We start from the raw sequence: 16,239 nt of genomic DNA on the forward strand, positions 1-16,239 counted from the left end.
TGTATTGTTAGTAGAGACAGGGTTTCACCATGTTGGCCAGGATGGTCTTGCAGATCTCTGACTCCTCGTGATCTGCCTGCCTTCGGCCTCCCAGCATTGGGATTACAGGGGAGCCACCCCTTGTCTAGCCAATCCTTTCTTGAAATCATAAAAAAGAAAATATTAAATATTCAGGTACTCAAGGAAGGGGTGTGAGCATTAAGAGCAGCCTTCCCTTCTCCCCAGATACCGCAGCGGGATCCGTGGCTATATGAAAACAGTGGTGTTGGATCTCCTGAGAAGATACTTGCATGTCGAGCACCATTTTCAGCAAGGCAAGAGATGCCGATGCCAACACCAGTGGGATGGTGGGGGGCTGAGGAGCCTGAACTTTACCTCTGCGTGGTGTTTTGTCTCCCCCTAGCCCACTACGACAAGTGTGTGATAAACCTCAGGGAGCAGTTCAAGCCAGACATGTCCCAGGTGCTGGACTGCATCTTCTCCCACGCACAGGTGGCCAAGAAGAACCAGCTGGTGATCATGCTGATCGTAAGCAGGAAGAGGGCCTGTTACCCAACCGGGGGTGGGTCAGGAGTCCGCAAACGTTTTCTAACAAGGAGCAGAAAGTGGCCGGACGCAGTGGCTCATGCCTCTAATCTCAGCACTTTGGGAGGCTGAGGCGGGCAGATCACTTGAGATCAGGAGTTCGAGATCAGCCTGGCCAATGTGGTGAAACCTCGTCTCTACTAAAAATACAAAAATTAGCTGGGCATGGTGGCGCGTACCTGTAATCCCAGCTACTTGGGGAGCTGAGGCAGAAGAATCGCTTGAACCCAGGAGGCAGAGGTTGCAGTGAGCCAAGATCGTGGCACTGCACTCCAGCCTGGGCAACAGGGCGAGATACTGTCTCAAAAAATAAAGAAAAGAAAAGGAAAGAAAAGAAAAAGTAAGCCAGAAAGTAAATATTTTAGACTTTGCAGGTTGCCGTGGTCTCTGTCTTGACCACTCAACACTGCCTTTGTACAATGTAAGCGAATGGGCATGGCTGGGTTCCCATAAAACTTTGTTGGGAGCCTGAGGTGGGAGGATCACTTGAACCTAGGAGTTCAAGTCCAGCCTAGGCAATATTCTAAGACTCCATTTCTTAGAAAAAAAAAACTAAAGCTGGGCACTGTGGCTCACTTCTGTAATCCCAGCACTTTGGGAGGCTGAGACAGGAGGATCACTTGAGGCCAGGAGTTTGAGACCAGCCTGGGCAACACAGGGAGACCTCATCTATACAAAAAGTACAAAAATTAGCCAGGTGTGGTGGTATGCACCTGTCGTCCTAGCTACTCAGGGTGCTGAGGCAGGAGGATCACTTGAGCCTGGGATGTTAAGCCTGCAGTAAGCTGTGATCACAGTACTGCACTCCAGCCTGGGTGGCAGAATGAGATCCTGTCTCAAAAAAACAACAACCAAAAAAACCCAACTTTGTATACAAAAACAGGCAACGGGTGGGATTTGTTGGCCCCTGGGGAGATCATGACTAATGCAAAGCACCTACTTTGTGCCAGGTACATTTGAAGTGCTTTCCAAATACACAGTTGCTCATTTAATTCTCACAGCAATCCTAGAAAGTGGGTACTGCTGTCATAGCTCTTTGGCAGAGCACAGAGAAATTAAGCCACTTACCCAAGGGCATCCAGCTCCTAAATGTAGAGCCAGGATTTGAACCAATAGTCTGACTCCAGAGTCATGAACTATTAGCCGTGGGATATTGGATTTTGAGTCCTGTGTGTGAAGAAGAAGAGGTATGGAGTCTCTGTTCTTGTTTCTCTTTTCACTTGATAATAGCAGTCTTTTGTTTTTTGTCTATTTTTTCTTTTGAAACAGGGTCTTGCTCTGTTGCCCAGGCTGGAGTGCAGTGGCACCATCATGGCTCACTGTAGCCTCTATCCCCTGGCCTTAAGCCATCCTCCCACGTCAGCCTCCCAGGTAGCTGGGATTGCAGACTCACACTACCACACCCAGCTAGTTTGTTTGTTTGTGTATTGGTTTGTTTTGTAGAGATGAGGTCTCACCATGTTGCCCAGGCTGATCTTGAACTCCTGGGCTCAAGCAATCTTCCTGCTTTGGCCTCTGAAAGTGCTGGGATAACAGGCATGAGCCACTGCGCCTGGCCAATAATAGCAGTCTTTTATGACTAAAAATATTATTCTTTGATATGTCCCTGGCAACTGACTTGGAAAATGTAGGATCAGCAAAGTAAAAGAGACTTGGACTTGGCTTATGGTAGAAAGGGGTTTGGCAATTTTTTTTTTTTTTTTTGAGACGGAGTCTTGCTCTGTCGCCCAGGCGGGAGTACAATGGCACAATCTTGGCTCACTGCAACCTCCGCCTCCCGGGTTCTATCTATCTGTCTTCTATCTATCTTTTTTGTTTGTTTGTTTGTTTGTTTTTTGAGACAGAGTCTCACTCTGTCGCCCAGGCTGGAGTGCAGTGGTGCGATCTCTGTTCACTGCACCCTCCGCCTCCAGGGTTCAAGTGATTCTCCTGTCTCAGCCTCTGGAGTAGCTGGGATTACAGGCATGCGCCACCATGCCCAGCTGATTTTTGTATTTTTAGTAGAGACATGGTTTTGCCATGTTACCCAGGCTGGTCTCGAATTCCTGACCTCAGGGGATCCACAAGCCTCGGCCTCCCAAAGTGCTGGGATTACAGGCATGAGCCACCACAATGGGCCTGGCAAATTTGTGTGTGTGTGTGTGTGTGTGTGTGTGAAGGGCCCCGGATAGTAAAGATTTTAGGCTTGAGGACGTCCATCCCCTGTAGCCACTACTCAGCTCTGTGAGCTCTGCCACTGTAGCCTGACAATAGATACATGAATGAGGATGGCTATGTTCCAATAAAACTTTATTTACAAAAACAGTCAGTGGGCAGAGTTTGGCCATGATCTTAAAGGACAGTTAGTACCCTATCCCCTATCCAAATTGCATTAATAAATATTGGGGTTTTTGGTAAAGAACCATTTAAAAATCTCACACAGCAGCTTTCAATCCTGGTTGTACATTAGAATCACCTAGGGGGTGGGGAGACTTTTAAAAAATACAATTGCCCATGCCCCACCCTTGGTCAATTTAATCAGAGTTTCTAGGGGTGGGGCCCAGGCTTTTTGAAAGTTTCCCTGTGGGAAACTTAAATGTGCACTGTATATTAGACAATATTATTGGTTTAATGTTCAGTTTCTGTGGTGGTTTAATGGTTCTGTAGGTAGGTGGGAGGGAGATATGTGCTAAAATAGTATAAAGGATTGTGGTGTCTGCAACTGACTTTCAGAAAAAGAGAGTGTGTGTGTATGCACACGCACATTCTTATTAGAGAAAAATCAAATATGATAATATGGTAAAAGTTTAACAATTAGTGAATCTAGGTGATTACTATGGGGTTTTCAACATAGTCATCTTCAATTCTTCTGTAGTTTTGAAGTTTGTAAAAATTGATTGGGAGGGAGGACTCCCCAAGTGATTGCAATGTGCAGCCAGGACTGGGAACTTACACCCAAGGAGATATCCACTCTTTGTGGGGAGTTCTATTGCTAAAATAATATAATGCTTTTCAAAATACATTGTTTGGATGGAGTTTCCTGGAGTTCGAGTGTTTGTCAAGCACAATATGCCTGTAATCTATTACAGCCAGCTTGTCATTCAAAGGCTGGGGCTTGGGTCTGTGGGTTATTATGCTGGTCGTTCCTCTGTGCCCATATTGATTCTCTTCTGGGCATGAAGTCCTGAAAGGTCACGTACACCAGAGGACAGCCAAGGCAAGATGGGTGGAGCAGCCCCCAGCTCTTGGGAATTGGGACATTTGCCTGGACCTCCTTGATGATAGAGGCTACAAATGTTGAACCAATTACAGTCTGGAGATAAATGTGAGATTCATTATTCTTCTGACTTTCTTGGTCCCATTTGTTAGAAAATAGTGAGTTCTCTGCTCCTGATGGCATTTGGTACCTGAGAGGTTTTGAACAAAGACTTGCGAATTGAATGGTTACTTTGAAATGAATTTTTTTGAGGCTTTTAAGGGGACCTAGTTTCTGACACCAATTCACTGGTCATGGGACTTCGTTAGTGACACAAAGCAACAAAACATGATTCTGTGGACTAAAATTTACAAGATGAGACTGCTTCGCTAAGTTAACAAGAAAGAAAAATGTTTTTTCTTTGTTTTTTGTTTTGTTTATTTTTTTTCGAGATGGAGTCTTGCTCTGTCACCCAGGTTGGAGTGCAGTGGCACAATCTCGGCTCACTGCAACCTCTGCTTCCTGGGTTCAAGTGATTCTCCTGCCACAGCCTCCGGAGTAGCTGGGACTACAGGCATGCACCACCACACCTGACTAATTTTTTTGTAGTATTAGTAGGAAACAGGGTTTCGCCATTTTGATCAGGCTGGTCTTGAACTCCTGGCCTTAGGTGATTTGCCTGCCTTGGCCTCCTAAAGTGCAGGGATTATAGGTATGAGCCACCGTGCCCTGCCTAGAAAAATACTTTTGTTATTATTATTATTAGTAGTAGTAGTATGTAGAAGGCAATGGTCAGATTTTTTAACGTTCACGCTTAGATGTGTATGTGGGAATTTAAAAAATGTTCACACAAACAACTCTTGAGTTTTTCACCTCTTAGAAAACCACCAGTCTAGCTGCTGGCCAGCACCTGTGCTGTCCTGCCCTGGGAGCCACAAGCCTAGGGGATTGGTGGAGAGTTATGCCACCACCGTTTGGTAATGGAAAGTAAATCAGAGAAGGGAGAGATTTAGAATACTTTCCTACCACATTTCTTCAGCATTGACATTCCTGTGTGTTTGTGTATGAAATATCAATATGTTAAAATTGTTTCTGATGATAAAATCAGTATCGGTTCATTAGAATAGGAAAATGCAGAAACACATGTAGAAAAAAATGCCCCATAGCTGTACCATCTGGTGACCTCTGGAAGACCAGGCTTAGTGGATGCCTGGGGTAGGGAATGGGGGCATATTGCTCAGGAGCTCTGATATTTAGCATTCATTGCTCTGTCTTCAGTGGGTGGTTAGGGAGCACCTGCGCTGAGCCGTTCCCAGGCCCCGCATGCATTTAGGGCACAAGAGGAGATGCGAACACCGGCTGCACCCAGCCCTGGTCTCCAGCAGAAAGGCTCTTCTTTCAGAAGCAGAGCGGAGGGATGCAACACAGACACACTGTTCCTCCCTCCTGTAAGATTCAACCCCACGTCCCTCTCCTCTGAAACTGTGAACCCATTAAGTCAGGCAGCAATGTGTAGGGGAAAGAGCGGGAGGCTTTGGGGGCAGAACAGTCCTGTGTTAGAATCTCGCTCTGTCTTGCACACGTTTGGTGGCTTTGGGGTGAGGCATATTGCCTCTTTGAGCCTCAGTGTTCTTATCTGTAAAATGGGAATCAAAATAAGTAACTCCTCATGGGGGTGGGAGAATTTGGGGAGTTTTATATAAAGGGTCTAGCTGTTTACTAGCCACCTGGCACACAGTATGCACCTGATAATCACTGACTTTTTTTTTTTTTTTTTTGGAGACAGAGTCTAGCTGAAGTGCAGTGGTGCAATCTCAGCTCACTGCAACCTCCACCTCTCAAGGAATCCCGAGTAGCTGGGACTACAGGCACGTGCCACCATGCCTGGCTAATTTTTATATATTTTTTTTATATAGAGATGAGGTTTTGCCCTGTTGCCCAGGCTGGTCTCAAACTCCTGAGCTCAAGTGATCCTCCTGCCTCAGCCACCTAAAGTGCTGGGATTACAGGTGTGAGTCATCACACCTGGCCTTATCACTGGCTATTAATAGTAATGTAGGCAGGGGTTTAGTTGTATTTGTTTATTCTTACCAGGCATTTAGGGCATGTTTTGGGGTGGATGAATGGGTGGCCAAGTGAGTGAGTGAGTGAATGAATGAATGAATGAATGACAGGAGAAAGTGGTGAGGATTTGCATATCAGGCTGTGCCGGGCCTGTTTGGAGAGCGGAGCAGCTGTCTGGCTTTTGGGGCGGGCGCTCCCCCAGCCGAGATGAGTGCTGCATGTTTCCCTGGGCTGGAGAAAAGCCATTTGGCTTCTTTTTTTTGTCCCTTAAGGATGAGCTGTGTGGCCCAGACCCTTCCCTATCGGACGAGCTGACCTCCATCCTTAATGAGCTCACTCAGCTGAGCAAAAGCGAGCACTGCAAAGTGGCCCTCAGAGCCCGGCAGGTAGGGTTTCGGGGTGCGGTCCCCATGATGTGCGCTTCCCCCCACCCTCCTGTGTGGCCCCTACTGTGCTCAGCCCTCACCATGCAGGGTCCCACCATGCTGCCGGCCCGTGTCCGAGCCTCTGCCTTCTCCCCTGGGAGGTTGGCTCACACCAGCCCCCCGTCCCTCCCCCTGCAGATCCTGATTGCCTCCCACCTCCCCTCCTATGAGCTGCGGCACAACCAGGTGGAGTCCATTTTCCTGTCTGCCATCGACATGTACGGCCATCAGTTCTGCCCCGAGAACCTCAAGGTGAGCCCGTCTCCTTCCTTTCACCTTCTGCAGAGCACACACTGTGGCCCAGGTGGGGGCCTCTGGGGAAGCGGCTCCTCTTGCCCCTCCAGGTGCTCAGTGGGGTGCAGGGCACAGTCACAGATGCAGGCAGTTTAGCCCAATGTGGCCAGGGCTGCCCAAGGGGGCACCTGGGGAGACTCTAGGAGAGGTGGGCATGGAGCCCAGTCCTGCAGGAAGGACAGTGTGACAGCAGCGGGGGCTCACCTGGTGCAGTTTACAAACCTTAGCTGTAATGGAGCATATCTGGAAGCTGTGAGCCCTCCCATGGCTGAGTGATGGCCTCATCTTCCCTGTTTCTGGACTCTGGCTCATTTACATGCTCTCAGGTACCCCCTCAGTGCCTGTTGGGAGACCTGTCCCAGGTGCCATCATCCCAGAGTTCTTCGCTATCAGCTCTCCCGTGATTAAACAGGGGAGGAACCCAGTGCACTGCAGGGCACTGATTGCTTTTAGTGGTCGAAGCATGACTTCTCCCTGTTTCTACCGCCCCGACTCATCAGACTGGTGACTAAAAAACTTACTCACTGACTGGGCGCGGATGGCTCATGCCTGTAATCCCAGCACTCGGGAGGCCAAGACTGGAGGATCACTTGAGCCCAGGAATTTGAGGCCAGCCTGGGCAACATAGTGAGACCCTGTCTCTACAAAACATACAAACAAACAAACAAACAAAAAAAGAGCCAGGCATGTTGGCGCACGCTGTAGTCCCATCTACTCAAGAGGCTGAGGTGGGAGGATCGCTTCAGGCTGGGAGTTTGAGGCTGCAGTGAGCTATGATCACACCACTGCACTCCAGCTTATCTCAAATAAACAAAAACAAAGAAAAACCTGAAACTTGTTTACATTTACTTTTCCTTGTTTCCCCTTTTCATTTCCCATAGAAGTTAATAATTTCAGAAACAACCATCTTCGACGTCCTGCCTGCTTTCTTCTATCACGCTAACAAAGTCGTGTGCATGGCGTCCTTGGAGGTAAGTAGGAGAGGCCCAGAGAACAGCACTGACCGTGCCAGTTCTGCTGTTCACTTCCGCCACCATGCACCTGACCCTAGGCCACATGCCTTGTGAATGTGATCCTATCCTTTTCTATACAAGGTAGGTATGTTAATAGTCCCATCCTACAGAGGAAGGAACTGAGGCTCAGAGAGGTGAAGCGACTTACGCAACGTCACACAGCTAGAAAGTGGCAGAACCAGGTTTTGCATTATTGGGTCTGTCTCATTCCAGATTCCATGCTAGTCACCACTGCTGTCTCATGTGTCATTCCAGCCTCTTCCAGGCAGGGCACATTAAATACTAATCCCTGAGAGCCAAGTCTGAGGCACCTCATCTAAACTTTCTGACTCACGTGCATTAAATACCTTTGAAAGACTTTTCTGCTTGGAACCGCCAGAGCTAGAGGAACCCAGGTGACAACTTAAGGTGAACCCCCTGCCCCCCAAGTGATGAGGTAGAAGGGCGTGGATGGTAGCAAAACCCAGATTAGAGCCAGGTGATCCAGGCAGTCTTACTCCTGGGAGCAACAATTCAGGTCTTCTTGAATTCAGGAACCAAGAGGTGGTGTGTTGGTTCCAGGAAATCGGAGTTTTAAATCAGCTCTTTTATTATGATTATTATTTTGAGACTCCCTCTGGTGCCTAGGGTGGAGTACAGTGGCACTCTCTCAGCTCACTGCAGCCTCTGCCTCCCGGTTTCAAGTGATTCTCCTTCCTCAGCCTCCCCAGTAGCTGGGCCTACAGGGGTGCACCACCGCACCTGGCTAATTTTTGTATTGTTAGTACAGACAGGGTTTTACCATGTTGGCCAGGCAGGTCTGGAACTCCTGACCTCAAGTGATCTGCCTGCCTCAGCCTCCCAGTAAATCTGCCCTTTTAGAATCCTTTTAAGAAAACATGAGATGATATCTTGTGTTTTAAACATGGGCCTCTTACCTGGGACTGCTTTGCTGGCAGTAGTTTTTCCAATATTCTTTACCTTCTGAGCTCAGTCTCAGTCCTCTGTTGCCCCCACTTTCTCTTCTGCATCCTTGGGAGCCTGTGAGTCACACAGTGAGAAGGTTTACTGGGTCTTCATGGAGACCATCTTGGGCTTGTTAGCGTGTTACAGCCACAGGGTCTCCTGGGCCTGCAGCTTTTATCCTTCTATGGGTTTCACCTCTGGAAGAATCTTTCTCAGGCCTCGCTCTTTGTTTCTAACAGTGAGACCTAATACACCTCTTCTGTAGTTACTTTAAAAACAGTTTTTGTTTTGTTAGAGACAGGTCTTGCCATGTTGCCCAGGCTGGAGTTGAACTTCTAGGCTCAAGCAATCCTCCTGCCTCAGCCTCCCCAGTAGCTGGGACTACGGGTGCATGCCACCATGCTTGGCTTATAGTGACTTTTTAAAGTGCTAAATACTATTTGTGTCAATTAGAGATTTTTCTAGGATGCTTTTGGGGTTTTTTGTTGATTTGTTTTGTTTTTCCAACACGCCCAGCTAATTTTTGCAGGCGTGAGCCACTGTACCCGGCCTGTTAGAGATAGACCTTTTAGAGGTCATTTCTGGTACCCCTTCCCTGTAAGTGCCCTCAGCTTTTGAGGACACTCTGCAGTGCCCCCTAAGAGAACATCCGTGTGCTTCTGCCTTGTCAGGTTTACGTGCGGAGGGGCTACATCGCCTATGAGTTAAACAGCCTGCAGCACCGGCAGCTCCCGGACGGCACCTGCGTGGTAGAATTCCAGTTCATGCTGCCCTCCTCCCACCCAAACCGGTATGGAATGAGACACACCCAGGGATGGCCTGTGTTCCTGTTCTCCCTGACCTCTGTCGTCCTGTCTCTGGAACGACCTGGCAAGTGTGTTTGGGCACGCTGCTGGGGAGACATCAGCGATAAGCGCTTCCCCTCTGGGAGCTCCCTGCAGCGCCATTTTTCTCCCCTCCAACATGGTGATAATGCAGAGCCCACCTCCTACACCTGCACTGTTCAGTACAGTAGCCATGTGTGCCTATTTACATTAACATGAATGCACATGCGCTGGGCACGGTGGCTCACGCCTGTCATCCCAGCACTTTGGGAGGCTGAGGCGGGCAGATCACTTGAGGTCAGGAGTTCCAGACCAACCTGGCCAACATAGTGAAACCCCGTCTCTACTAAAAATACAAAAATTAGCCGGGTGTGGTGGCACATGCCTGTAATCCCAGCTACTGGGGAGGCTGAGGCAGGAGGATCACTTGAACCGGGAGGTGGAGTAAGTGAGCCGACATTTCCCCACTGCACTCCAGCCCGGGTGAAGAAGCGAGACTCTGTCTCAAAAAAAAAAAAAAAAAAAAAAAAAGAAGCCAGGCGCAGTGACTCACACCTGTAATCCCAGCACTTTGGGAGGCCGAGATGGGTGGATCACAAGGTCAGTAGTTCGAGACCAGCCTGGCCAACATGGTGAAACCCCATCTGTGCTGAAAAGAAAATACAAAAATTAGCCTGGTATGGTGACATGCACCCGTAATCCCAGCTACTCGGGAGGCTGAGGGAGAACTGCTTGAACCCGGGAGGCGGAGGTTGCAGTGAGCTGAGATTGTGCCACTGCACTCCAGCCTGGGTGACAGAACAAGAGTCCATCTCAAAAAAAAAAAAGAGAAAAAACAAAGAATGCAAATGAGCCAGCCATAGTAGCCCACACCTGTAATCCTAGCACTTCGGAGGGCTGAAGGGGGCAGATCAGGAACTTGAGACCAGGAGTTCGACACCGGCCTGGCCACCTTGGTGAAACCCCATTTCTACTAAAAATATAAAAATTAGCCAGGCGTGGTGGCACACCCCTGTAATCCCAGGTTACTCAGGAGGCTGAGGGACGAGAATCGCTTAAACCTGGGAAGCAGAGGTTGCAGTGAGCCGAGATTGTGCCACTGCACTGCAGCCTGGGTGACAGAGCAAGACTCTATCTCAAAAAAAAAAAAAAAAAAAAAAAGAATTCAGCTTCTCATCATACCCTGTGGCTCATGACTGCCATATTATGTGATAGTGGAGTTCTAGAACATTCTGTCATAGAAGAAAGTTCTAGTGGACAGTGCCACCCAAGCCATTGGGAAGAGTCATGAGATAGGCACAGGTAGCATTTTAGACAGTGCCTGGCACAAAGCAAGTTGTTGACTGTGAGTGATCCCGGGGATGACCATGACTAACTCTGTTATTGCCATCTAGTGGCATGCCATTGGCCTGGGCGCTCTGCTCAGCGCTCCCACACTCTTTTTTTTCTTTTTTTTTTTTTTTGAGATGGACTCTCGCACCGTTGCCCAAGCTGGAGTGCAGTGGCACAATCTCAGCTCCCTGATTCAAGCGATTCTCCTGCCTCAGCCTCCCGAGTAGCTGGGACTACAGGCATGCACCACCATGCTTGGCTAATTTTTATATTTTTAGTAGGGATGGGGTTTCATCATGTTAGCCAGGCTGGTCTTGAACGCCTGACCTCAGGTGATCCATCTGCCTCTGCCTCCCAAAATGCTAGGATTATAGGCGTGAGCCATGGTGCCTAGTCCACACTCTTATTTTATTCAGTTCTTATCCTCTGTCGGCCAAAAATGTGTTCTCATCCTCGTTTTACAGATGGGGGCCCAGGGCCGTCACCTGACCTAGGCTGAGCTGCTCGTACATGTGGAGTGGGAATTTGAGCCCAGGCCACACTCTCACCTCCAATTCCTTTCCACAGCCTTCAGCAGCCCTCTGAGCCAGGTGCGGAGGCACCCACACTGTCCTGTCTGTGCCCACTGTAGTCTGCTGTCCAAGAGCTGTAGTTCAGTAGATCCCCTCAGTGTTCTCACCTGAGAATATCTTTTTTTTAATTTTTTTGAGATGGAGTCTCACTCTGTCACCCAGGCTGGAGTGCAATAGCGCGATCTCAGCTCACTGCAGCCTCCGCCTGCTGGGTTCAAGCAATTCTCCTGTCTCAGCCTCCCAAGTAGCTGGGACCACAGACATGCACCACCAAGCCCCAATAGTTTTTTTTGTATTTTTAGTAGAGATGGGGTTTCACCGTGTTGACCAGGTTGGTCTGGAACTCCTGACCTCAAATGATCTGTGCACCTCGGCCTCCCAAAGTGATGGGATTACAGGCGCCACCATGCCTGGCTCACCTAAGAATAGCAGATGTGTCTGAGTTCCTCACTCACAGTCTTTTTTTCAATCCATCTTGTTTCAGGACCCAAAGTATTAATACCATTTAGGTCAGGTAGAGTGCGATACCTTCTCTTAAAGTAATTATGTCTCCCTGGGATTCAAAGCGTTCTCTCTCACGCTCCCTCGCCCCTCTGGTTTTGGTTCTTATGGGGGTGCCTAAGGCCTTGCCTATGGCTGCAGTGATGTCACTGTGATTTGGGAGTTCGGTTGATCAGATCTGTACAGGCAATAGGGTTCATGCTTTGGTGAAGCAGGAATTTTTCTGGCCTCTTGGGATTTTTAAACTAACTTTCTTTTCCTGTTGGTTTTAAGAAGAAAGATGCTGCCATGTTTTGGATGAAGACAAGGGGGCTTCCCCAGGAAGCACTGCCTTTCCTAGTTATTTGTTTTTACCCTTCTTATTTCCAAAAATAGGATTGTGACATTTTACCCCATTGAGAGAAAGGGGACTGACTGCTTGCAGCCTGGGGTCATTCTGGGGATTTGGGGAGCAGTGGTGGTATAAGATATTTTGTAGCTGTCTACTCCTGAGAAGGAATTCTTTTCTCTTTTGATTTTTTTGTTTGGTTGTTTAGAGATAGAGTCTAAACAGGCTGGAGAGCAGTGGCATGATCATAGCTCACTGCAGCCTTGAACTCCTGGGCTCAAGTGATCCTCCCACCTCAGCTCCCTGTGTAGCTGGGACTACAGGCTTGCGCCACCCCACCTGGCTAATTCTTTAAAAATATTTTTTTTGCATAGATGGGGGTCTCACTATGTGGCCCGGGTTGGTCTTGAACTCCTGGATTCAAGTGATCCTCCTGCCTCAGCCTCCCAAAGTGCTGGGATTATAGGCGCGAGTCCCTGTGCCTGGCCTTCTCTTTTGATCTTATTGTCTCAGCAATTCAGCCCTGTTAGGAAGGGAAGGGCGGCTCTTCTGAGGGCTGTGGCTCATGCCTTGTGATCTACATGTATACCCAGGTTATTGGTTGTGATTTTCAGTATGGGCACAGGGTCCTTTTTTGACCCAGAGAGACATTGAGGACCCTGGGGATTCCTCGCCATCTAAGATTGTCACAATTGCTGTCAGTGCCAGAAATGTATTTTGGGCCTGTGAAGAGACCTGGCCTGTGGGTGCCCCCACCACCCAGCCCTTTGATGCCTCCGTAAAGAGCCATGGGGAATAAAGTCTACCCGCAAGACGGCCCAGCTTGGCCCTCAACACCTGTGTGTGTAGGGCCAGGCACGTGGTGCTTTAGGTCACCAAGACCCAAGGGAAGGTCAGGTGAGAGGTTGGCAGGGCTTTGTGCCAGCTGCAGCCTGGACCTCTGCGCTGGGTGGGAACTGGCTACATCCCCCTGCTATGGGGCTGCTGTCCTAGCTCTCCCCACTGTTGCCCTGCAGGAAACTGACCCATCATAACCAGACTTCTCATTGTTTTTTTCCAGCAGAAGCAGGAAATCTATTTTTTTTTTTTTTGACCTGAAGTCCTTCCATTTTTCAATGGGGACAGGTGGTTCATGTTAAATGAATACATGAATGCATGTTAATTCATGTATGTTATTAAAATGCTGCATGGCCCAAAGTCATTCTGTGAGCGGCATTCAGCCACACTGCCACTGCAAGTTTGTGACCCCTGGATTGAGCTGTCGGGGAGCAGAGGGGCCATGATCATGATTTCAGAGCACCCAACAGGAAGGCACACACCTGTGTCAGGATCCCCAAAAGCACCCCCAGGTTCGATCATTGCCTGGAAGAACTCACAGGTCTTAGGACGTGGTCATGCTCATAGCTCTGACTCATTAGGGGGCAAGGATACCAAGTGGTTAGCCAAGGCAGAAGGCATCAGGGTGAAGTCCAGAGGAAAGCAAGTGCGCTGCCAGGGTCCTCTCCCAGTGGACTCATGCAGGGCGCACTTCATTCCCCCAGCAAGGAGTTGTGACAACACAAGTGAAGGGTTGTCTTCCAGCTCTGCACCAGGGATTGGTGGCTGGTCACACCACCCTCTGTCCTGCATCAAAATCTCAGGCTTGCAGAAGAAAGCAGGTGTTCAGCATAAACCACACTGTTTGTGCAAACGGGTGACGCAGTGAGCCACCCTTGTCACCTTCAGGGAATGATAGGAACCTTCCCCAACTCCAAGTTCCCAGATGCCAGCCAAGGGCAAGCAGGTCTCCTTTCTCAGAAGAGCAGTGTGGGGCCTGCTGTGTTGACTTCCTGCACACCATATGATTACCTCTCCGGTAGCTGATTCCAAGGCCCAATTCTGACAACCTCAGGTGGCCCATTGAGATTTGCTGCTGGTGAGCAGCCAGTTCTGGGAGCATCATCGTCTAAACTCCAGAAGGCTGCTGACTTTGTCTCAAGGACAAGTTTGATGGAGGGGGAGGGATTAGAGGGAGCAGAGGACTGGAGTGTCTGTCAGGAACAACCTGACTCCCTCACCGGCTAGCCGCCTGGGGCTGGTGGATTTCTCCAGGAGAAATCGATGCTGGGAGTATTTCTTCTCTGTGGTCAAGTTCAGCACTTCGGGCTCCCCTTGGGACTGTGTTGGGACTGGACTCTCATGCATGAATCATTGATTCCTACATTTGTTGAGCTCTTACTCTTCACTAGGTCCTGAGGGATCAGATGAGACCCTCCTCAGGCCCCGGCCCCAGCCATTGTCTTATCCCCTACCCATTTTAAGCCCCGCTTTGGAAGAGCTCTAAATCTGGTCCAGCTCACTGAAGCTTCAGGAGCAGGAACAGCTCGTAGCGTTGGGTCTGCAAGCAGCTGCCTCATCCCCCACTTGCCATCACCCTACAGGATGACCGTGCCCATCAGCATCACCAACCCTGACCTGCTGAGGCACAGCACAGAGCTCTTCATGGACAGCGGCTTCTCCCCACTGTGCCAGCGCATGGGGGCCATGGTAGCCTTCAGGAGATTCGAGGACTTCACCAGGTACCCAGCGTGGCCCGGTCTCCCAAACACCCTGAGCGTGGGGGCTGGGCAGGCTTCCCTTGAATCCCCCCAGCCATTCACTGGACAGATGGGGTGGGAGAGACCCAGACACATGGCACAGCGCGTCAATAACAACAGAATAATAATAGCATCGTAGCCAAGAGTGTGAGCCTGCATGTCAGCTTGCTGGTTTGAATTCTGGCTCTGTGCTTTCTAACTGAGAGACTGAGCAAAATACTTAACCTCTCCATACCTTCACTTTCTCGTCTGTAAAATGGAAACGATAAAGGACCCACTTCACAGGGACGCCATGAGGATTAAATGAGAGAGTATGTGTGAAATAACATATTTAAAGTATAATTGGTATGCAGATAGAATAGTGACTAAATGTTAGCTCTCGATAGTTACTGTACTGGTCTGTTTTCAGCCCTTCACCATGTGTTTTGCTTTGTGCTTGGAGTATCTTGTGGAATTTTCACAACAGCCTCATGAGTCATAGGGATTACTCTTATTACCTTTCTTTGACTCAGGGGTGAGGTGAGGTTTCTAGGATCTCCAAGCCAGTAAAAATGGGAGCCAAGAGTTAATCCAAGCCCAGCTGATGCCCGAAAGCATTGGAATCCTTCCCTGTATTCCTGATCACAGATCACTTAGGTTCATTCTTCCGTTTTGGGAAGGACGCTCTCACGGGTGCTTTGGACAAAGTAGACGGGAACCTCCTGAGCTCTGGAGAGTTGGATAAGATCAAAGGGTGTTGGCTGGGAAACTGGGAGGGGCTGGCGCTCCCTGCTGCCTGGCTTGGAAGCTTGACCTCTTCCCCATGGGTCAGCAGCCCCTCAGCCCTCCCTCTCTACCCGCACCCCCAGAAATTTTGATGAAGTCATCTCTTGCTTCGCCAACGTGCCCAAAGACACCCCCCTCTTCAGCGAGGCCCGCACCTCCCTGTATTCCGAGGATGACTGCAAGGTAAGCGTCTAAGCCTGGGGAGCAACCTAGGGAGCGGGTGGGCCGTGGCCCCCAGGCTTTCCAGCCCTACCCCTTGCTTCTCCCTCTCAGAGCCTCAGAGAAGACCCCATCCACATTCTGAATGTGTCCATCCAGTGTGCAGACCACCTGGAGGATGAGGCACTGGTGCCGATTTTACGGACGTTCGTACAGTCCAAGGTACTCTGGGCAAGGCTCTGGTTTTGGTGGGGGTTCTTGGAGAAGGAGGAGGGGCTAGGCTCGTTGAAGCGGCCCCTGGGGAGGCAGACCTGCTGAGCACTTCAGAGCCACAGACCTGGCTTCCTACTCTAGCTCTGCTCGCCTCGTAGCTGGCAACCTTGGGCAGATGTGGCTGAACGTGGGGGGAGCATTTCTCTCACTCATGGTGTTGCAGTGATTCGATGACAAGGTATATTCACGACTTAGCCAGTCCCAGGTACAGAGGGCACACCCAATAAATAGTTGGGAGATTTTCTGGGAATGTTTTTGTTGGAATAATCCAGAAAATGGCAGTTTTAAAATGGCTACTTAGATCGATGACCAAGTGTGCCAATAACAGCAGGTTGCTCTGTAAGCCTGTGGTATTCCAGCCTGGGGGACAGAGCAAGACCCTGTCTCAAAAAAAATTATATATATTTA

General features: G+C 49.4%; 1 protein-coding gene across 3 annotated transcripts in view; it reads left to right on the forward strand.

Moving 5' to 3' along the window:
* Nucleotides 1–16,239, forward strand: part of ACACB (acetyl-CoA carboxylase beta) — a 164,603-nt gene that overhangs the window by 110,794 nt on the left and 37,570 nt on the right. For all 3 annotated transcript variants that reach the window (XM_021922881.2, XM_031650731.1, XM_021922882.2), the window contains 9 exons: nucleotides 226–314; nucleotides 404–528; nucleotides 6,097–6,210; nucleotides 6,388–6,501; nucleotides 7,425–7,514; nucleotides 9,173–9,291; nucleotides 14,479–14,616; nucleotides 15,483–15,582; nucleotides 15,673–15,780. In XM_021922881.2, coding sequence (XP_021778573.2) covers nucleotides 226–314; nucleotides 404–528; nucleotides 6,097–6,210; nucleotides 6,388–6,501; nucleotides 7,425–7,514; nucleotides 9,173–9,291; nucleotides 14,479–14,616; nucleotides 15,483–15,582; nucleotides 15,673–15,780 — 997 coding nt within the window. The remainder of the gene's footprint in view (nucleotides 1–225; nucleotides 315–403; nucleotides 529–6,096; nucleotides 6,211–6,387; nucleotides 6,502–7,424; nucleotides 7,515–9,172; nucleotides 9,292–14,478; nucleotides 14,617–15,482; nucleotides 15,583–15,672; nucleotides 15,781–16,239) is intronic.

Source organism: Papio anubis, chromosome 9 (genome assembly GCF_008728515.1).
Source record: "Papio anubis isolate 15944 chromosome 9, Panubis1.0, whole genome shotgun sequence".
Taxonomy (NCBI): domain Eukaryota; kingdom Metazoa; phylum Chordata; class Mammalia; order Primates; family Cercopithecidae; genus Papio; species Papio anubis.